Below are 23,694 nucleotides of genomic sequence, written 5' to 3' on the forward strand. Positions count from 1 at the left end.
TACTCAAACTGGATGATTCATATTTAGTATCTTACTTGTGAGTTGGCATCATAATACAAGGAAGTGGTAGGATCAAAATAGTATCCGGATGACTCATCATATTGGTATGTAGACACATCAGGAGCAGCTGCAATTAAAATAAAGCAGATGTTCACCGTAAAGCACATGTATGCTAAAAAGAGTTAAAATTTCAAATATGTAAATGAAAACACAAACAATGATAATAATTGAATCAAAAGGGCCACAGTTGCTGGCTACTTAAATTCACACACAAAAATAAGGAGTAAAAAGTTTGGTTACATAATTGGGGTGGGGGTAAGTGGCATATCTGACTGAAAATTCAATTTGGGAACTATAAATGACATCTATGTTAAAGAAATGTTTTAACAACCAACAGATATTTTACATATTCATACAGATAAAAAAATATTTTCCACTTTGCTTGTGCTCTAGAACACAAAAAGACATAATAGCAACATGTTAAAGGGGCATGGTATGAATTAACATTTGATACCGAGAATAAACTTGAAACAACCTGCCCCATAAAAAAACAAAGGCAAAAAGGTCACAAAATTACTTACGATATTTGGTATATTCCTGGGTAGTTGTTGTTGTAGCTGTCGAGGTTACAGCTGTGGTAGGTGGTGCTTGAACCACTGGTTCTGTTAACTAAAACAACCAATAAAAATAACATAATTTTTAAAGGCTCATATTTAAACAACCACGTAAAATTTTAATATGAAATTCCCCTTGTATTTTGACTATGAGTTTGACCCACTCATCATAATTTTACTCCTATATTACAGAATGAGGTTTCCGTATTAAATTTTATTAACTTATTTACAACACTGAAATACTAGCCTGTTTAGCATAAAATCTAGAATCTGTTTTGTCAACAAAACAATTCACTAACTCCAATTATGTACGCCAAAGTTGATATTACCCAAATTTTATTGAAGAGATTTTCACAATATGTAAAATAAGCACTGTGAAACATGGATTAACAAGGGCAACAAAAAGTTCCTTTTCTTTAACACCACCACTAGATTTATTTATGATCGGCTATTGGAAGTTAAATATTTGTTAATTTTAAAATATAGCTCTTTTTTTTCATTAATAGCAAGAGATCTTTTACATGCACCATCCAACAGGCAGGATAGCAAATACCAACAAGAGCAACACACACAAATATCAACATTGCTAATACAAACAATGTGTACAACCGATATGTGAAGAACCTACTTGTTTCTGGTACTGTTTAGCAGCATTGGCCTGAGCAATGGCAGCTTGGGCAACAGCAGCAGCAGCATTCGTGGAATCAACTATAAATAGCAAAATTCTTATTGTGAAAATAACTAAAAAATAAAAACTAGATTAGTGAATACTGTTAATTTCAGTACAAAAATCATAATAATAAACTAATTTCTGGATAAGCTTGGGACCTACAAATGTAAACTGTACAAGTACAGGCGATAAACATTTACAACTTTCTAAATGAGTACACAGAAACTAACTTCTGACGCAATGTGTTTATTTGCATGGTTAGCAATTACATGAAATTGACGATTACTAGTAGGTAAATGATGCAGTTCAGTATTTAAAAATCTCAGAACAAGCACCACTTCTAACCATCCCCAAATACACGTAGAACTTGACAGGCAACATGTCCACTGTCCACCAATAATACAAATAAGCCGATGTGAACTCACTCTGTGTTTGAGACGTTGAGCCAGCGGTGGACACCTGCCCGTACTGGCCCCCGTAATACTGTGAGTACTCGTACGAGTGACCCTCGTAATACTGGCCGTTACTGTCATAGTAACCCGCCTGCTCGTAGTTTGCTGGATACTCCCCCACCGGGAAGAATGACTGGTAATACTCGCTCTACAGTAAACAAACAAAATCATGTCATTTAGGATAAAAACTAGATTTAAAAAAAGAAAAGAAAAAAAAAGAAAGAAAAAAAAAAAAGAAAGAAAGAAAAAAAGAAAGAAAAGGCCACTAGTTGTCCTATAGTAATGTGGTTGGAATCTAAAATCATCTTGAAAAATACAGTACAACATTCAAATCGGTTCTTTTCAGTTAAACTATTCCTGGGTAATATTACAGAGGTAAAAAAGACTACACCACATGAAATATGCTCTATTAACAATAACTAAATTACAAACCTGTGCACCTCCATTAGTAGCTGCAGCAATAGATGCCATGCTGGAAATATGAAATAAACATGCATCGATTTTATATCATTTAAATAACATCAATGAAAACTTAGCAAAACTTGGTAAAAATTACAAAATGAAAATTATGCCCACAAATATAAATCACAAAACGCAGCTCAAAAGAAATTACAATCTAATACTTCCAACACTTAAACTATATATACGGAGTGAAATACAGTATAAAAATAAGCAGGCATTCAAGAATTTTTCTTTTTTATATTTTAATAATAAGATGTAAGATGTTATTCCTTACACAGTATTGAAAGTGTTTTTGGCGTATGACACAATGATCTGCTTCCCATCGAGTTCTAATGGTGCTTCTGGATTTGTACACAAATCAAGAACAACTTTGGAATCTGCGACAGAAAGCATCTCGACAAAGGCAAAACCTCGCGACACACTGGTAGCCGGGTCACGTATAACATGTACATTTTTTGGATTCAGTGTAGAAATTGCACAGAGCCCCTGAAGTATTGATTCTTCAGTTGTCAAGGCATCCAATCCTCGAAACAGAAGAGCTGGAAAAAGGATTAAAGATGCATTATTAATAATAACAATTAAGATAAAGTTTAATATTAAGATCTAAATAAGTACAAGTGCGAAATAAAAATAAATCACTAAAAATTCTAGGGGGCGGGATTTAGCTGTCGGCTGAATATGCTCACTTGAGGTGCTTGCATCGCAGTATCGAACCACCTCAGTGGATCCATTCAACAGGATGGATTTTTTCTCATTCCAACCAGTGCACCACAACTGGACAAAGGCCGTGGTATGTGCTTTCCTGTCTGTGGAAAAGTGCATATAAAAGATCCATTGCTGCATTAGAAAAAAATGTAGCGAGTTTCCTCTGATGACTATGAGTCAGAAGTACCAAATGTTTGACATCCAACAACCGATGATTAATCAATCAATGTGCTCTAGTGGTGTCATTAAACAAAACGATAAAAATTCTACATATATTCAAAAAATGAAATGTATTAGCTTTAAAATCTAGATGAATGCAAAAGTACTCCACAATAGCGTATAGCAATAATATGTCGTTAAATTATTACCGACTAAGATATGTAATACTCACTGTTGCAAGGATTCAAGCCCACTTGGTCATAGCCTTCTTCACCTCGGTTTTTCTCAGATTCTGGGAATTACAAATTAATTATATTGTAGATCACAAGTTTTGTGAACACAATATTGTTAAAATTGCAAATAAATAATGATTGCAACAATTTATTCACACATTAATATAACTTTGATAAAAGTAAAAAAATGAACAAATTTATATATAGTTATCACATTATTACTGTGAGGTTCATTAAACGGAAACACATAAAAATATTTCGGATTTATCATAAATTATCACTTTGCGATAACTGCTCAAATAAAGAGTTGTTAGATTTTCAAACTTAAGTTCAAATCCAGCAAGCAAACACCTACAAATGCCAGCCATGCATAAATATTTTTCATTCGACAATTGGTTAGTACAGGAAACAATCCACCGACCATGAACAGGATTGATTACATGAATTCTCAAGTCAATAGGCCTTTTTTTCAAATGTCAGCACACAACTCGGTCAACTGTCTCTACATTGGCTATTCCTATTCAGGGTTTCTGCCAGAGGGTAAAACAGGTAGACACCATACCCAAGTTTGACAAAATTAATTACTCTAATCCTAAACGTAACTCTTTTCTTTCTGCAGGACCCCTGTTGACTGTGGTTGTATTAAATTCCATTGCGCCACGCTCAAAAAAAATATATTCCTGGCTAAAACACTGCTATTAATTGAAACACAATATGCTACACATGGCTTGAAAGTATTCAGTTCAATGTTAAAACAAGGTGATTGCATTTAGAACGAGTTAATTGTTTTTATTGCCTTTCAATAACAGCTACGGTCTAAATACTTTTTGTGTAAGCTAAAGATGACATTGCAGTACTTTTTATATATTCTGGGCTAGTTGTTATTTTACAATACTTTCATGACACAATACATCAGCATTTTTCAGTATATAACATGACTTTATATACAACATATTTCAGACATTCAAAACAAAAATTAAAAAATGCAAGTTTTTCTGGGAATTTAAAATTAAAAAAAAAGGGCTTTTCTAAACAGCCGTATACCTTTTCTAATTAAGTTCTCTCTGTAGTGTAATTAACAAATTAGAAGATACATTTCCAACACAAAAACAAAAACCTTTTGTTAATCAAAATGCAGCTTTCATTAACAAGCATTTTGAGTACTGCTAAAGCAAAATATGTCCTCTACCGAGCCCAACATTTTTTTTTTATCTCCAAAATGCAAGGTCCATAATGCAAGGACCATAACTCTGAAAAGTGGGTAAGTCACCATGAAAGTTAAACTTGATCTGTAAAGCTATATACAAATGATAAAAGTTATATACAAAATTCCATCTTGATATCTCCAGGCATTGCAAAAATCCGGAAAACAAATTTTCACATCTTCAAAGTTCAAGGGTCATAACTGTTAAAAATGGGTACATCGCCATGAAAGTCAAACTTATCTGTAACAGTACACGATAAACCTATACACAAAGTTTCAGCTCAATATCTAAAGGTCTTCTGAAAAAAAGTCCGGAAAACAAAGGGCTATAACTCTGTCAAAAATGGGTAAATCATCATGAAAGTCAAACTTGATCTGTAACAGTACATGATGAAGCTATACACACAATTTCAGCTCAATATTTCAAAGCCTTATGGAGAGAAAAAAACCGATCTGGAAAATATATGTGGGACAGACGGACGGACAGATATGAAACCTATAGTCGTCCCCTCCGGTTGGACTGGTAGTGGACCAATAAAAATGTTTTAAATCTAAACTGGTAAAGAATTCACTAACATACCATCTCTCGACGTGTTGCATTTGAAACAGTAGTCTCTTCTTTTGAAATTGTGAACACCACACTGAAACAGGTTATACAAATATTATTTTATAAAGAAAAAAAGAAGCTACCGTATACGCAAATATGTTCGCGAATAAAATATACCGTGAAAATCGCGAACACGTTGTTAGCACCACAAATTTAATTACGCGCGGACTTATTTCCGATTTGGTATATTATTATTTACCTTATAATATATAGTCTTATGCCCAACCCATATCAGAATCAAGCAGTCAGTGGTCCGCAAGGTCACATGATTCTGTAAACCTGGTTTGTTACGTAATCTCAGTTTTGTTTGTTTTCTTTGTAACCTTAAATGGAAGTTTGTGAGTATCACCAATAATGAAAAGTTATTTCTTATGATATTTGCGTTTTTCAATGTTCTGTATCGCATGTGCGTGTTCCATCGATAACATGACATGACATGACGTCTCACTGGCTATCCAGAGATCGAGCCCGGGACAGACATGCTTGAAACTCTAGTGGTATATGAGCATGTAAATAAATATTGGTAATGGTAATGGTCTCGCTGACAGCATAGTGAACATGTCCAAGTATGTGCGTGAAATCGTCATTGAAAACAGTTTGGCAAATGAAATATGGGTCATTTTTATTATATTATCGGGGGACAGAGTCGCGAAAATGTAAAATGAAAGCCTGATCGCGAATTATTTTAGCCACGAAAATATTTGCGTATACGGTAAACAGGAACCATAGGCCTGTAACAACACACACCTCTCAACCCTACTTCAATATCAACACAAAAAATTGGTAATTAGGTGCCCAACACCTGTCATTACAAAGCTTGATTTATGGGAGACAAAATTTCATCAGACCGTTTAGCTAGAATTATTTCCATTCACACGTCAGCAAGTGATAATTCTGAGTGCTATATAACAAGAAGTTTGTTTTGTTTAACGACACCACTAGAGCGCATTGATTTATCAATCATCAGCGTTTAGATGTCAAACAGTTGGTAAGTTTGACATATAGTCTTAAAAAGGAAACCTTTTCCATTAGTAGCAAGGTATCTGTTATATGCACCATCCCACAGACAGAATAGCACATACCACAGCCTTTGAGTAATACCAGTCATGGTGCACTGGCTGGAGCACAAAACAGCCCAATGGGCCCACCGACGGGGATCGATTCCAGACAGAATGTGCATCAAGCGAGCACTTTACCACTGAGCTACGAGCCACCCCTGCTATATAAGCAATGAACATAGACATGTAAACACAACCAATACACACCTTGCTACACGACCAATCACTTTTCTGCTGTAGTTTCTCGTGCCCCGTGCGTGGTGTGCTGTAGTGCATCGTGATGTTGTGGTGGTCCATGATGCTCAGTCGACCCTGAGAAAAACAAACCCAACATATTACAGACTCGGTCAACACGATCCTAAAACCATAGCAAGCCAGAGGCTGACCCTCGTTTTGTGACTGCCAACTGCTAGACTGCAGTGCCCAAACTATTGTCAAAAACATTTCTCAAATGCCGCTGTGTCACTCGTAATTCTTTCATACGCTTTTCAAAAATCTCGATAGCCGATGTCGAGAACTTGTCTGCATACGTTCAACATTTGCAAGCACTTTCTCAATCCTAGATAAAAATGTCTCAAAAGGCATATTATGGTACCATTCTGTGTACCAACCTTTCGGAAGACATTCCTGTTTTTTTTTTTAAAAAGGATATTCCACCTGTTCTTATGCTGTTTTCTTTGCAAACATTTTACATTTTAAATGCCTGCATAGTTACATACAGCAATTAAAATTTCTTAAACAGCTTGTATATTCGCACAACAATACTGTGTAATTTATATTCTAATTAACTGTCTGCATTGTTGTAATGATAAAAAAAACCTTCCATTAATGAAAGGAAATGTTTAATGACACCTCGTATTTCAAACTATACCTTACTGGTGTCTAACAAATGGATACCGCTACACTATGTAGATAGCAAAGAAACCCACTTCAACCCACAGGTTATTCCTATCAAATAAGATGCAAGGGACCTTTTTTTGGTCGACTGAGGGCAATCAACGTAACAATTGCACCTCAGGTGAGTGCTCTACCACCGAGCCACATCCTGTCATTCATTAAAAACGCTAAAGGTAATTTTGTTTAAAACCAGCATGCAATTAATAATGTTTAAAATTTGACTAAAAAGATTGCCGTATTTAAATCTAAGTCCCAAAAAACCAGACCCTGCCACCAACATGGTGTTAATAGCTTGTCTCTCACAAACCCGGCCTGCAGCATATTTCAAATCAATATTAATGCCATCACCCCCCCCCCAACTCCGTCCACTCTAGCAAGCAGGACAGCAAACACCAGTTTGATGATCTGGCTGTGAATAACCCAACAGAGAGCTCTGTTACACAATGTGGATGCTTACCTGCTGAAGCTACCCGTCCCCTACCCCCTCCTTTAAATAACTTAAAGACTGCAATGGCCCTAGAACTACAAAATTCCATGCCATGACAATACTGATAAATTGTACCCCAACCCCAGCTCACAAATAATGGAGAGGAAAATCCATGTTTAGTTCGTCTCTCCCAATTGGTCACCAGACAACAGATCACCTACAGTTTCCTCACTGCGACGTTGGTCCGAGTGTACCAACAGAGGCAAGGTGGAATATTTTGCAACTAGAGTGTTTGTTTCTCATGATGTAGTAATTACAGTACCGCTGTGGTAATACTCTACAGTGACGTTTAACCTGATTCAAGTCCATCCAGCGCTGGGAGTCGGCTATGTTCTCAAACTCCACAAAAGCAAACCCTCGGGATGCACCTGTTCAATATTTAGAATGGTCGACATTAGTCAAAAGAATAAACACATTCAACGCAGCCACATGTACATTGGAAACAAGAAAATGCAGTAGCAATGTGGCTTCAATAAAACATGCCATCGGCTCTCACTGAAAGAATCTCAAGGTCTGAAATTTACAGTTAACATAAAATTATAAAAAACTTACCTCATTTGTGTTTAACAAATCAATAAATTTTACAACATTAATAACATATATTTATATTACATGACCTTTTAAACTAGAATATGATTTTATAAGTTAAGGGTCCCCAGATGTCCATACATTCCCACTGTTAAATACAAAACTTACTTCTCGGTTTACTTACCACTGCACATGGTTGTATAATCTCTTTCATAAGCAATTTCAAATTAAAAATGCTAGTGCAAGCATGGATCAAGTTAGCTACACTGTGTGGCTAAAAACGTTTTACAGGTGAAAGCAAGAAAGATTATGAAGGTAACTTAACTCAGAAGGGGTGTTTACTAATGCTAATTAATATTCCATTCAAGATCATTCATACCGTCCTTCAAGAAATTTATATATTTATTATATACATAGAGGTCTCTGAAATATATAGATCTACAGAAACCATAAAACTGTATTTTAGTTAAAAATATAGAAATTGTATTTATTCTTTTGTGAATAAGTTCATGATTAAATTATCTCCCTTATAAAGTATTACAATCTAATTATTGAGGTCCGTATCACCTCATTGTTTTTGTTTGTTTGATGATACCAATGCATCTGATCATATCAGAAAAATAAGTTTTTTTAATTTAAATAATTATATCTATAAATAATGATTTTTAGTGCAATGACTAAAATATGTAAAACTGATTGACAAATAATGGTGAGACAATGTCCTGTCGTTGAGTGCAAGTTAAAGTTAGGCGAGTTCGATTTAGGTTTTGTTCTGCTGGGGTTTTATGGGGCGATCGCTTTGTCAGATATGTTTTCACAGTAGTAGTATTAAATAATTATTAATTTGTTTTCGATATGATAAGAGAAAGATATTAACAAAAAGCAAAAAGTATTGTCAAAAATTACGCAAGATGCATATAATAAATATATCATTTTATGGTAGTTTTTTATGCCAACTTGTGATGTTTGAAAACCATATTTTCTCGCATTGCTTTACAATTCATGAAAATATGGTTTTCACATATCATTTGTTAACTTAAAAATTGTATTCGAAAAAAATACCATGAAATAGCCTGTATTCATTTCATAAAAGAGTTTGCTTACACATTTGCCATGTATTAAGGAAAGGAAATGATCCAAGATCAATGCAAAAAGTATGGAAATTATTCAGTATATCTTTTAGAGTATGAGAATTAAAAATAAATAAAAAATAATTTAAAAAAATCCCATATTCTTGTGACCTAAGTAAAAGCATGACAGAAGTTAAACTATGTCACAAAAGAAAACAACTGTTGGACAGACAAATGTGTTATGTAAATGTACAAAAGAAAAGATGTCGTTAAAATAAAATAAGAAAAATAATTTAACAAATGGTGCAAGATAATATGAATAGCTCAAGATTTACTTGATCATAAAACAAGCATATTCTGCATGAAATCTTTGCTACCCATGTACGCAAAACCACCTCTTCCAACAGTAGAAATTTAAATGCCATCAAAAAGAAATGCTAAAAAGTGGTGACCCCCAACAGAAAAACCCCATCCCTCTTAAAAGTTACAGGAATTAAATCGTAGCTTGCGAAATCCATGCCACACTAACAATAGCGTATCTATTTATCTGGGTACTAGGAAAGTGCTCATAAAGCAGGCAAAGGGGGCTGCAAGGTTTTATCCTTTCTCAACTTGTCATGTTATTTTCATCTATAAAACCTAGTATATGTTCCCTATACCTCAAGATCCTTCAGTGAGCCACAGCATTTTCAAAAACTTATTAAAACAAACTGATAAAAAGGGACATGACGAAATTGATGAAACCCACCTGAACTTCTGCGCATCAATCGGACATCTTTAACGGGAGCCCCAAACATCATGAGTTGTGCACGAATCTGTAAAAGTAACAGAGTTTATAATTATTTGCATCTTACCAAACGTGGATCCATTAAAAACAGGCATTCCAGTATAAAGAAAAAATAATAATCAATAATCTTTTTAAAAAATTTTAATTTTTTTATTTGCTACCCATGAATTCCATGATCTGTCAAATAAATTCAGTGACTTAAATATTCATCATGAAATTCTAATTACTGTTATGTAAATTCTTGCCAAAACCATACCTAAAATAATTAAAAATAAACACCACAAACTAGTTTACCACTTGTCGTCTTTTTTTAACAGACATCATCAAAAACTAACTTGTACTAATAGAATCTATCACCGTTGTGAGGTATAGATACGGCAATTCCAACCCGAGGGACAAAAACATTTTGTCCCGTGGGATGGAATGGTCATATCTATACCTCACAACGGTGATTGATTATTTTTCTTGCTCATTTAATTACAGTAACAAAACATTAATCTTGTAAGCTATGGTTTGTTTACTGTAGAACAATTCATAAACATTTCACCTACAAACTCCTTTAATAATACTCAGAAAAATATAGTCCACATTATGCAATGACAAATATAACTTGACAAAAAAAATATAACAACTTAACAATAAATATAAAGTTGAAAATATTAATTTGTTTAAATATTTTAAAAACAATGATACAACGTTAAATGACGAACAGAATTCTGAATGTCAATTGTCTTAAAACGTGAGTTATGACGTCACGCATATGTAGAAATCATCCAGCACCAGGGTGCTAGACAAGATTCTTCTCTAGCACAGAGCAAAAGTTGGCTAATTCAGTCCACTGGGCAAGAAATGTTTATCTAACACTAACTGGGTGACAATAAAAACACCAACAAGACACTTACATCCTTCTCATCAACAGTTGGAGGCAGGAATCTCAGCAGAACGGTCTGTGTTGGCTGCAGTGTAACCCACTTCTCACCACCACGGTCATCACGCGGGTCCCGGTCATCACTCAAGTGACCATTCTGAAACAAAGTGCACAACATTCATAAATGCTGCCCATTAAAGTCGCAGACCCTAGTTTCAACCCGTAAAAATTAACACTACGTTTAGTTAATCTACAAACCTGTAACTCATTTGGATGATAAAGTTACAACAGAGTGAAACAAGAGTCTGACGTTAAAACTGGGAAATATCCTTAAAAACAGACTAGAACTCTAATCAATAGCTGTTAATCTCTTAAAAATATGACAAATGCATTTTGTGGTATTAGAAACACTAGGATGACCAGAAACACTTCAGTGCTATGAAAATGGATAATTTAAACAATAAAATATAAGCAATGTTTGATTTCAGTGATCATAAATGGCTAATTGTGAAAAATATGCTGTAGTGTTTAAAAACTAGGGTCTGTCCCATTAAAGAAACAGACCATAGTCAGGGGTAGAATTAAAAAAAATTCAGGGCAAGGCCATTTTGGCTTTGGGTTTGAGGAAATTTTTGGGGCACCAAGGCCAGTGGGCAGGGCACCAAGGGCAACATTTCTTTCAAGGGTAGGGCACCAAGGCCACTTTCTGTAAAGTTTTCACTGATGCGAGTGAGAGATGAGGTTCCCTGCACAGAACAGTCTTTATAGAGCGACTGTGCAGTTACTTCTCGGCGACCACGTGGTTCTCGGATCTGTGGCTTGTAAACAATAACAATATGGCTGCGCCCATCGAAATTGCATGTCTGAGAGTTGGCAATAATTTCTTTGGATTTCTGTTCTTATGGACGAATACACGGCAAGTGACAAATGCTGCAAAGTTCAATTTAGTTGGTACCAGGCATGAGAAGGGCACTAGGGCATACAAGGAAGGCAACCACGGCTACTTATGGCCGTGGACACAGTCCAATTTATCGGGGCACCGCGTCCAGTAACAAGGGCACCTACGGCAATAGCCGTAGTGCCGTGGGCCAAAATCGATCCCTGCATAGTTAATAAACACTACAGCATATTGTTCACTATTAGAGTTATGTACATTCTATTTATAATATACATTTTTGTACATCCAAAATGTTTGTCATCCTGGTGTTTCTAGTACTACAAAATGCATTTTTCAAATACATTAGTACAATCAGAAACACCTTGTATATTCACCATCAACATTCTAACTAAAATTTTGTATTTAATATTCAAGTCCAACCCTTAAAGGGACATTCCTGAGTTTGCTGCATTGTAAGATATTTCCGACTAATAAAATATTTCTACGATTAAACTTGCATATTAAATATATTTTCTTGTTTAGAATACCAGTGTCTGTATATTTAATGTGTTTCTGGTCGTCTTAATATTTGAAAGAAGCCCAAACTGGATTTTGTCTTCAAATAATTTCGTACATATGACATTTTTTTTTTAGGAAATAAAATGTAATTTAACCCAGTACAAATATTAGAACGACCAGAAACACGTTTAATATACAGCTACTAATATTTTATGCAGAAAAATATATTTGATATGTAATTACAATCATTAAAAAGTCTCTGTTAGTCGATATCATCTTAAACATTGCAGCAAACTCAGGAATGTCCTTTTAAAAGGCTTCTGTTACTTGGAAATGTCTTAAGATAGTAGCAAACAGAGGACACTCCTTTAAAGCCGCACACCCTAGTTCCATCCAGCGAAAATAAATTATAATTTGGTTAATCTACAAACCTGTAACACACTTAGATCACGTTTTTATCAAATGGAGTGAAAAAGCAGGTTTTATATCGATAAATACCATGGGAATCCCCATGTCCCAATTGCTTGAAATAATTTTGAAAGTTAGTATTCTGATGTCACCGGTAGATGTCGCTCGAAGCACAACAATGCCTACGTCACGACAAATTTCACAGACTTGGGGTGCGTTTCTTTCACCTCTTCTGGACATGTTCCAACTGTTCTGTCCTGGTTGTATCCCTTCTCCAGATATCGTAAGACTTAGCAAAATTATTGGTTTTAAGGGTTTGTAATGTTTTGTATTGAGACACTTACTTGTCTGAACTTTATTGTTACTGAAAATGTTCACGAACTGTGAAGAAAAATCTCACAAATGAACAACAACAAATCAGATGTTGATTGCGCGAACCGTGCACGAGAAAACAAACGGAACCAAAATGATAACGGTCACGTGATATACCAACGTCTGTGACATTGAAATGGAAATATCCCCTCTAAAAATAGATTAGACCTTGTCTGCTCAACGTTTTTTTCTCAGACATGCGTGCGATTTTATGAAATACGAAAAATGCATTTTGTGGTATTACAAAAACCAGGATTACCAAAAAACACTTCAGGTGAATGGAAATGTATATTCTAAATAATAAACTGTAAGTAAAGTGCAATTTTATTTGTGAAAAAAATGGGTTTAATAGCCGTAACTAGGGTGTGTCCCTTTAATGTCGGATAATAATCAAAACTGTATTTAATATCAAAGTCCAGTCCTTAAAAGGGTTCTGTTAGCTAGAAGCATCTTACAATAGTAGCCAACTCAGGACAGTCTTAAATGTGGGATTATAATAACCACTCACTCAACATCAGAAACTACCCCATCCATCCCAAGAAACATGTACACTGATGAATTCTTACATGCAGTACACACCCAAAAGAAACTTTAAAGTCTTAAAATTGTATTATAGAAAACCAACAAATGGTTTGGTGGGATATGAAAGTATCATGAAGTTTAGCATCTAAACGTCACAATGCACGTCTTGAAACATGCAAAGTGTTTGTAAGGTGGTTTCTAAATTATTTTTTTTCCAATTAGGAACATTATTTATCAAATTATTCAAATTTTAAGTAAATAAATTTCTTTTGAATGTCAGTATATTTTGAAAATGTTTGATACCGCAATTTTTTAAAACCTGGTATATAATTTTACTAACCTATGGTGAAAACTGACGTGGATACAAATAAAAATAAAGTATAATATAAAAACATTCCCCAGCACCCGAATTAGTGTAATTTAAAAACCTCGTAGCTGCGTGAATCATCAGACTTTGTTGGACTTCTGCTGCGTGTGTCACGTGATCGGTCTCTCTCACGTGGTCGGTCACGTGATCGTCCCCCATCGCTGTCTCGGTCACGATCATACCGACGATCACGATCACGCCGTCTGTCTCGGTGTCCGTCATGTCGACTTCTACTGTAGTAATAATAATAATAATAATAATAATAATAATAATAATAATAATAGAAAAACATGTTGGCTTTTGTTAGATGATCATAGCCAGCAGCAAATGGAAAATGTTAGAAAGTCACATCTACAAGTTAAAGAGATCACTTTTGATATAAGGAAGTGATATTTCAACTTTTAACATGTGCAGTCTGCCACTGAGTATACCTACAGAAAACATTGTTCGACAAATCAATTAGCATTTGGTCTCGGTTAGTGAATTTTTGGCCTGGATCGGTGGAAATGACAAACTGTACTACTATAATACATTTATAGTACACTAGTCAAAAGTTCTGTGAGGGCTAGTAACTGTCTGAACATTTGTCAAACACTATAGAAAAGAGTATAAAGATAAACAGAATAGACTTTAAATAAAGCAACATGCAATTGGGATGTACAGTATATATATTCTATATAATAAGAGGTCAAAGTTGCTGTAATATTCTGGACCTAATCAGTTTGGGGGTTTTCTTCTCAGCCAAATACACTTCAGTAATGCTAAAAAATACTAATTATTACTTGCACTTCACAGGTCACAAGTAAGAGAATACGCCCATTTGGTCTCGACTGATGGCAAATTTGTTTAGAGCATGTAGCCAAAAGGCATGGAAACAGGGCAAACTTCAACAAGGGTATTATTAGAAAACAAAAGCGCCCAAACAAAATAAATAAGTGCAAACAGTTTCATGTTTTTGTAATAAAACAACCTCCAGGAGTCGAGTTTACCAACATGCAAAATAAGGTTCGACCAGTTTGGCTGTAAGATTCTATTTGAATTTCAGGGCATTAGAGCATATAACTAGGGTACAACAGCAATTTGCTGCATGGCCAGAGTTAAATTTGAGCCCTGACTGTAATATAACAATGACACATTAATTATTAAATACTTAATAGTAACGAAATATTACAATGCAAACAATGTATAAAAAGTCGAAACCTTTTTCAATGAAAAATACAAAATGCATAAAAAACTAAATGTTCACATAATCTTTTTTTTCAGTCCTTAAATAAAACTTTTCACATTTCTCACTTCTATAATTTCAATTCTAGATCAGGGCCTGTATGTTTTTTGTTAAGAATAAACCCAGGTTACCTCTCTCGTGACTTTTCTCTATCTCGACTGTACTCCTCGTCTCCAGCATAGCCAGAACTTGAGCAACCATCTCCATAGCGATAGCTGCTTCTGTCCACACCATAGCAATCTCCGCTACTATCCCTGTGTCTGTCTTCGTTATCGCGACTGTACCGACGGTCATACTCCTGGTCGGTTGTCAGTCTCTCGTAATTTCTATCATCTTCATAGGAATGTTCCTCATATGCTTCATCAGCGTACGGATCAGCATACTCTGCAGGAACGTAACTTGAGCAGAACGCACCATCCCCCATGATCTGAAATAATAAATCCAAATATAATATATACCACAAGAGCACATTGACTTATTAATCATCGGCTATTGGATGTCAAACATGTGGTGATTTTTACATATAGTCCGAGAGAGAAAACCCACTACATTGTTTTTATTAGTAGTAAGGGCACTTTTATAGGCACCATTCCAGACAGGATAGTACACTGGTTAGAACGAGAAATAACACAATGTGCCCGCCGACTGGGATCGATCCCAAACCGACCACACATTAGCCGAGTGCTTTACCACTGGGCTACTTCCTGCCTCACCACAGATACATATGATTTTTTAAAAGCAATTTACAGATAATGAAATACCACTCATATATATCAGGAAACACAAATCTTATGCGCATGAAGTGTAGTTGTCTTCAGTTAAACATTATTGCAGAACACTAAAGATCCAATTAAATATGTGTAACTTTATTTTGATACTTATTTAATGAATACATATAGCAGTTTTTTAAACTTTAGACACACGTAATGCAGACTATATTCTGAATTTAATATTTATATTTCAATCATATTTATATATTAGGCTGTCTGTCAACAATAACAAGAAAAACATTGTTATTTCTACACTTCATGTGATCATTGCTTAAATCCACTTCCAAACTCATACCATGAGGATATTACAAGTTACAATTTACAGTGGGAATCTTTGTCCATTGAACAGTTATATTTGATGGCAGAGAGCGATTCATCATTGTAACCATCCACATGTCTGTACAACTCTCGAACGGAAGTGTGTCATGAAATACTGTGAACCAGTTTTGTTTTAATGGAGTCCACTCATGTGTAAATGTAGCCAGAGTAGTCTGCCAATAATGTATTGTTAAATATGTAGGTGCTGACGGGTTTCTTCCTATAGTGTGTGTTAGTGGTTACTATGTGAAATATTTGTTATCGACGAACTCGAAAATGATCAATGTAAAGGTATTTACTATTTAGCGTCAAACCTAAAGTCCAAACCACAATATTAACAACTACAATAAATTACTCTACCTTTCAGAGAACATTTTGCTTTTAAAATCTTGATTAGCAATATTTCTAGATAATAGGAAATTGATTAGCAACTACTGTTTAATGTTTTAAAATTGGTGTAACAATCTCGGAAACTTGCGCTGTGAATCGGGACGCGATACTGAACATTATGTTACCTGCCTTTAGATTTCCACATTTTGTCCAGACATAACTCGAAAAACCCCACTGCAATGACAGATTCCACATACTAGATGGTAACTGTCACCTATATCTAGGACTTGCTCTGGCACTCGCTAAATTTGCCAAATGCTAATTTTGAAAGAAGTTGGCAAATTTTATTTTAATTTGACAAAATAATTTCATGTAATAATTGACATTGTTAAGAAAATAACTGTTGATATCATAGTAATTATGTCAAACTTTTAGAGGCTGAAAGCATATTCCATAAAAATTTAAATGGCAGATGAAAAATTACATACTTTTTGTTCAAAGGTAGATGACACACCGACCTGTAATTTGTAAACGTGTTCTTGTTATAGAATTTTGACAGGGGTCACTGTTAGTAGACAAGTTTTTATTTTAATGTAGCAAAGCATTGTCCGTGTTTCTGCCAGAAAGAAATTTTTGGGTATGGCACCAGTCATGGGGGCCTCCCCCAGAAAGAAAATGGGTTATGTTTAGGATTATGGTTATGAAAATCATAGAGTAGTGATAAGGAGTCATTAATTTTGTCAAAATATTAACTTTAAAAAAAATAAAAAATCTGCAAAATATTTTGGGTGCCATACCTGTTTTACCCTCTGGCAAACACACTGATTGTAATAATATAGTAATTTTTAATTTGAATGACATCTCTTTGCATCTTACAATAACTATAAACTGAATACATTTCGTATTTGTTTCTGTAACGTTAAGTGCAAAATTGCTATTGAAATTTACTAATGCACCCAAATGTTTGAAAAAAATCTTGTGATAAAAAAAATTGTACGTTTTACAAAATATGGATTTTAAGTGAAATTACGGTAAGATATGTTATATACAGGGTGTGCATTTTGCAGTCGCCCGATCGCCTATGGCAAGTCAAAACAGCATTGGGCAAGTCAAAACCGTATCATGTGTCATCCACCTAGCTACAGAAAATTTCCGCGTATTGTATTATGTATCAAAATACAAACAACTGTTTGTAAGAGATCGGAAAGTTATTTTTATTTTTTTCAACTGGTTTTCTATTAGTATCTGCGCAACCAAACACATATAGGACATAGCGACCACTTCACCAGTCTATTGAACTGTCTAAAACCATTCGGAATGCCGTGGCCGGTTTTGATTATTATATATTTGGAAAACCTCGGACATGTAAATGTATTTGTATGTTCAATTGGAACACCTCGGCCATGTCAGTCTTTACTTTCCATTTACTTACAATTAGAACGACTTGTCACATTCCACTACGCAATGTTTCGCAGAAAGATTTTGTTTACGAGCCTGAGGTTTTCCGAAATTACATTGTTGAACATTTTCGTTTCTTATGGAATATACCGAGTCTACTATACCAAACACCCAATCGCCACTGCGAACAATGTCAACAGCTATCATTGCCTGTGCACGTGTAAGTGTTGTTAAATAGTGATTATGCCTTTAATTTGTGTTGTGTGTGTATATCTCTAGTGAATGTGATTATTGTTTGTATAGATTGCTGTTAGCTTAGTAATTTTTTAATTCCTCGTCATACGGCCATAAAAGCACCTTATTCATTCCAAGACTGAGCCTTGGTAAAACATCCCAGACGTTTGATTGTGGGTCCTGTGACAACATAATAATTATAATTTAATTACAACAGTTTGCAATAAAACTAAAACAAGTTCTGTTTCCTTCTTTCGTCACAAATTTGTGTGTTATTATTGTTTGTATATATGATAACATGTTTTTAAAATGCAATTTAAGTACATTCGGTCGCAGGCCATTCAAAGTTGTAGGGGCGAGTCAAAGGTGTTGCGGGGAGTGGCCCCAATTGGCGTAACCTGTATATTTATTGTTTACCAAAGCCAAAAAACAGGGTGCAAAGAGTGACCATCTTCGACCATAGAACTCAGCAAAATCGAATAATGTTATTACAGGCAACATAGTTACATTCTAGTATGTGGAATCCATACCAATGTAAACAAAAATAAAAAATTGCGATTTTCTGGACAAAATCGAAGAACAGTAATTAAAGGTAGGAGAGTAATGGGAAGGACTTTCCTTTGGCACTGTCACTAACTCTATCGGTACTGTATGTATAATGTTCTTTCGTGACTGTGCCAAAGGGGGATGCGGTGAACTCGATTGGAAACTTAACTCGTATGAACGGAAAACAAATTTGTATGTAAAAAATAACGGTGAACTTGTATGGGGATGTATGGATATGCAGATATACTTTGATATTTCTCTTAAAAGTGTATTTTGACACATTTCGTGATGTAACAGAGTAAGACACATTGTAAAATATAATTATTCACAACAATTCAGTTACAACTGTGTACTTTACAGTTCTTGATATTACAATATATGGATATAAATATTTAGTGCATTATAATTTGACTTGCCCAACCAATCAAAACACAAACGTCAGTAGACTTATTTCCTGCGACAGAAACTGTAAACAATGCATGTATGTTTTGCGTTTCTCACTAGCCCAAACTTAAAAAACACTAGCCACCGACGTTGGGCTTGCGGATTTGTCGAACTCTGCATAAAAACTACACACAAGTTGCTATACAGTATTGGATATATCAATGGAGCCTGTCGATCTCGCCCAATGGCGAGATAGCCGTAAATCCCATTTCCTATTGGGCGAAGTTGACGTACATATTATATTTAAAGGGAAAGGATAAACAATGCTTAAAATGTTTATATGACTCAAATTAATTAATGTAGAGACTTATTCTCATTTAGTGTACTCAATATTCGTGCGTCATGTCATTTCGTGCCCTAACAGGAAATGATGATATTTAGCGTGCTCACGCACTGCGCGAGATTTGCATCTGTCATTTTACAATATTATTATTATGACTTAATTCCATTAATTATATATATATATTTTTAATTCGTTCAATATGTAAATTTTATCAAAACAATTATTATGACTTAATTCCAATAAAAAAAAAAAAAGTTCAGCTTGAAACAAGTATCCAGTCAACAACGGCATGCACACATTAATATATACATTTTAAACATTATTAATACAATCTAGTTACATCATAACCAGCTTCTACACAGAAGAAAAACATGTCGGAGATCTCGCCCAATCTCGCCAAGGTGTAAACATAAACTAACACAATCATCAATGAAAAACATTTTTAAAAACCCCACACCAACATGCACTGAATAAGAATAAGTCTATACGTTAATTAATTTTAATAATATAAACATTCTAAATAGTGCCAATCCTTTATAAAATGTACGGCAATTTCGCCCATTAGGAAATAGGATTTACGGCTATCTCGCCAGTGGCGAGATCGACGTAATTCATATCCAGGGTTCCAGCTGCCGTTCGCCATTGTCGCCAATTGGCGAATTATCACAAATTTGGCTATAATCTGGTCAACCAGGCAATACAAAATAGCGATTTATTTTGTTCAACCAATGTTTCCCGAAATTCGGATCATCTTATTTTCCTAATATATATATATATATATATATATTTAATGTTGCCGCCATTCCAAAGAAAATATACACGTGAAACCCTTGCCCTTAATAAAATAAAATGTGGATGCAGTGAATCGTGAACCAATCAAATCGTTAACGATTCCTCACGAATAAAATCTACATACAGGGCTGTTCGATCGAGTACTTCATTCGTATGAATATATTTATTTCAGTTTGCGTAAGCTCGGTATAACCTAGTAAAACGCCAGATATGCGGGTCCACAATTTTTTATTTAAGTTTCACACCGAATTTTATTCTTATGTTTTATCTACCAAGATAATTAGCATTTTGTATCATTGTTTAGGTTAATTTTAAAACATTGTTCTAGTAAATCAAACGCTCGTTCAAATGCGATCTTTAATCACAGCTATCACGTGGTGACGCTAAGTGTTGTGGGACCGCCAGTGATTACAACACAATGCCGCGACCAACCAAGTACAAATGGGATCGCGATTTGAAATCTCAGGTACAAATAAATGTATTGCTCACTAGGACAAATACACCACATGAATTTGAGAATAAATTACACAAATATAAATATTAAAATTTTCAATCCGCTCTTTTGGCTATAAAATTTATATCGTGGCTATAAAAGTAAACATTTGGCTATTAATGAAAATTTTCCAGCTGGAACCCTGATATCAATTTGTAAATTCCATACAAGTTCATTGCATTTTCCCCCATACGAGTAAGTCTTCCATACGAGTTCACTGCAAGCCGCCAAAGGAAAGTCTTACCAAATGCAGTGTTCGAGATTAAAATGTTTGGCCAGTATCCCAGTTGGATACTAACATTTCAAAATCTGGTATCCCACATGAGAATTTAGTATTATATGGCATCCCGGTGGGATACTGGGTTCTTGAAGTGAAGTAGGCCGATCTCGCCATAAATTCCATATACTGCTGGGCGAAATCGCCGTACTATATATAACTAGAGGAATTTTATTATTTAAAATGTTTATATTACTATCATTTACTGCATGAAATGATACGAACAATGTTCAAATCAAATGTGATGTTTCCTTTTTTCCTGTCTTTGCCTGTTAAAGTGTTTCTTGTGAGTATAGTTTTCTCACAGTGACCACTGTGCATACCGTTTTAAAGATGATTAACACTAATAATAGTGAACTCATCAACATATAGACATAAACTGTTATAATGAATTATAATTTCCCTGTAATGAACTGAAATTGTGAAATGCTAATAAGCAATATATCTTTATATCTGTCCTTGTATCTTATCTCGTTAGTTTTCTGTTACTGGTAATTTAATGTGATCAGTTCTATAAAACCGTAGATGTAAAGAACATATCGAAAAAAGAAAACATACACAAGCTTTTAGTTTGACATTTTATTAATTTGTAATATATAAGTGTACTATGAAATGGAAGACACAAACATGTCGGCGACCACGCCCAACTTTTTGAGAAACCAATATCAAACCCAAAACATGCACTGGTTAATAATAAGCTTAAAGTACTGTCAGTCGGGCCAACTTTGTTGTAAACAGTATGGAAGACAGAAAACAGACAGAGTTTCAGTTTGAATTTTATTAATTTGTTACATTAATATGTTCTCAAACAATAAGTAAGTGTACAATGAAATGGTACACAAAACGTCGGCGATCTCGCTCAACCTTGCTGATATGGAGTAAACTGAACAAAAGCAATGACAGAAATGAGAAACCAATATCAAACCCAAAACATGCACTGGTTAATAATAAGCTTAAAGTACTGTCAGTCGGGCCAACTTTGTTGTAAACAGTATGGAAGACAGAAAACAGACAGAGTTTCAGTTTGAATTTTATTAATTTGTTACATTAATATGTTCTCAAACAATAAGTAAGTGTACAATGAAATGGTACACAAAACGTCGGCGATCTCGCTCAACCTTGCTGATATGGAGTAAACTGAACAAAAGCAATGACAGAAAAAACAAAAGCGTGGGAATAAAGAACAGTATCAAACCCAAAACATCAATTAAATATTATTATAATAACCAATTTATTGTAATAAACAGTGACATTCCCATCTGCTTATATGTATATAGAGTACGACGATTTCGCCCAGCAATATATGGAATTTACGGCTATCTCACCCGTGGCGAGATCACCCGGTTGCGAAATGGCCAGACTCCCTTGAAGTCTGGTATCCAAAATTAAATTCTGGTATCCCCGGGACATCGTTAATTCCACCGTGTTCAACGTTTTTGGGTCTTGAGTTAAACCCTGCGTTCATCGCCCCATCTAGCGGCAGTTACAACGTAAATACTTCCGTTTTGTGAGTGATCCGCAACTGGCGTATCAAGTGTGTCCCCTTTGAGGAGTTACAGTAAGTCGTTTGCAGCATTCACTTTTCATAAAACTAGTCATGCACAATTTATATATGTTTCCCCTACTCGTACTATAAAATTTCAAAGGATATAAAAAGAAAAACATCAAAAACTTCATCTCTTTTTAAACGTCTTCTTTTTTTCATGTCGTCTGCCCGTGTAAAGTTTTAATAGTGGTTATGTATCGCCGTCCAAAATAAAACCAAGACTATATACTGTTAGTTATTTTAGTACAATTTCAAGAAACACATGTATTATTTGTTTGTTAGAATATTTGTTTAAAGAAATTTACACAGAAATGACTAAAAATTTAATATACCGACAGACTGATCGGTAACTACAGGTGATCCGGAAGTGGCGCATCACCTGTAAGTTAATCTCGGAACACTGAAATGGACTTTTGTTTTATTTATCCGAATTAGTTTAAATCTTACTAACTCTACATTTGATTTAACTTAAAATTTTATAATAAAATTATACGTTAAATTCTCTATATTTTGTATTTTAAAATCTCTCTCTATGTCCAAGGTAACCGTACCAGTAAAAAAAAAAAATGTTTTTAGAAATCCAATATCCGATTTAGCGCGAGAACTAAAAAGAACCAAACATACTGCAATAAATCACATGTCAGTACCGATTTGTTTGCTTCAGTGAGACTTGTTTTACCGTTTGTACTCTTCCTTTGGGTGGGGTTTTGTTTGTTTTAAGGCAAATTACACAATTCGCAACACAGCATCAAAACACCAATGCAAATGGCGGAACTACAACAGGAAATGCCAGAAAAAAATGCATTATGGGAGTGTAATATTTTTCTTCCAATCCGTATTCGGAACATTTCGACCAATAATAATTGATTCGTTTTCGAGAAGTTTCGTGTATTTTAAAGATGCGATCTCACCTCCCCATCTTATAACATATCTTTCTAAAATAAATATAAACAAATCAACAATTTTAAAGCTGGTACGTACTGGGTTTGTCTCCAGCTACCGGCGCCCGCCGTCCACTCAGCGCGAGTTTAACGACTCAATGGGTAGGTGAAAAGGCCATTACACCGACTTCTCTTTCACTAACCATTCACCTTCTATCCTGGACAGGCAGCCCAGATAGCTGATATGTGTGCCCGGGATAGCGTGCTTGAACCTTAATTGGATATAAGCAC

At 34.8% G+C, this 23,694-nt stretch overlaps 1 protein-coding gene across 3 annotated transcripts in view; it reads right to left on the minus strand.

Annotated features, from left to right (window-relative positions):
• LOC121367571 (RNA-binding protein 5-like) overlaps nt 1-23,304 on the minus strand; it is a 30,392-nt gene extending 7,088 nt beyond the window's left edge. The window contains exons 1-15 of one of the 3 annotated variants that reach the window (XM_041491836.1): nt 23,170-23,304; nt 15,223-15,518; nt 13,928-14,096; nt 10,836-10,958; nt 9,895-9,961; nt 7,843-7,916; nt 6,372-6,476; nt 5,080-5,140; nt 3,295-3,354; nt 2,473-2,737; nt 2,169-2,208; nt 1,710-1,884; nt 1,243-1,322; nt 582-669; nt 36-127 (exon numbers count right to left, since the gene is read on the minus strand). In XM_041491836.1, coding sequence (XP_041347770.1) covers nt 36-127; nt 582-669; nt 1,243-1,322; nt 1,710-1,884; nt 2,169-2,208; nt 2,473-2,737; nt 3,295-3,354; nt 5,080-5,140; nt 6,372-6,476; nt 7,843-7,916; nt 9,895-9,961; nt 10,836-10,958; nt 13,928-14,096; nt 15,223-15,515 — 1,692 coding nt within the window. In that variant the 5' untranslated portion in view covers nt 15,516-15,518; nt 23,170-23,304. Of the gene's footprint in view, nt 1-35; nt 128-581; nt 670-1,242; nt 1,323-1,709; nt 1,885-2,168; nt 2,209-2,472; nt 2,738-3,294; nt 3,355-5,079; nt 5,141-6,371; nt 6,477-7,842; nt 7,917-9,894; nt 9,962-10,835; nt 10,959-13,927; nt 14,100-15,222; nt 15,519-23,169 lie in introns of all 3 variants that reach the window. The other 2 variants (XM_041491834.1, XM_041491835.1) reach the window with 2 other exon arrangements.
• Between the last annotated feature and the right edge of the window lie 390 nt (nt 23,305-23,694).

Source organism: Gigantopelta aegis, chromosome 3 (assembly GCF_016097555.1).
Source record: "Gigantopelta aegis isolate Gae_Host chromosome 3, Gae_host_genome, whole genome shotgun sequence".
Classification (NCBI taxonomy): domain Eukaryota; kingdom Metazoa; phylum Mollusca; class Gastropoda; order Neomphalida; family Peltospiridae; genus Gigantopelta; species Gigantopelta aegis.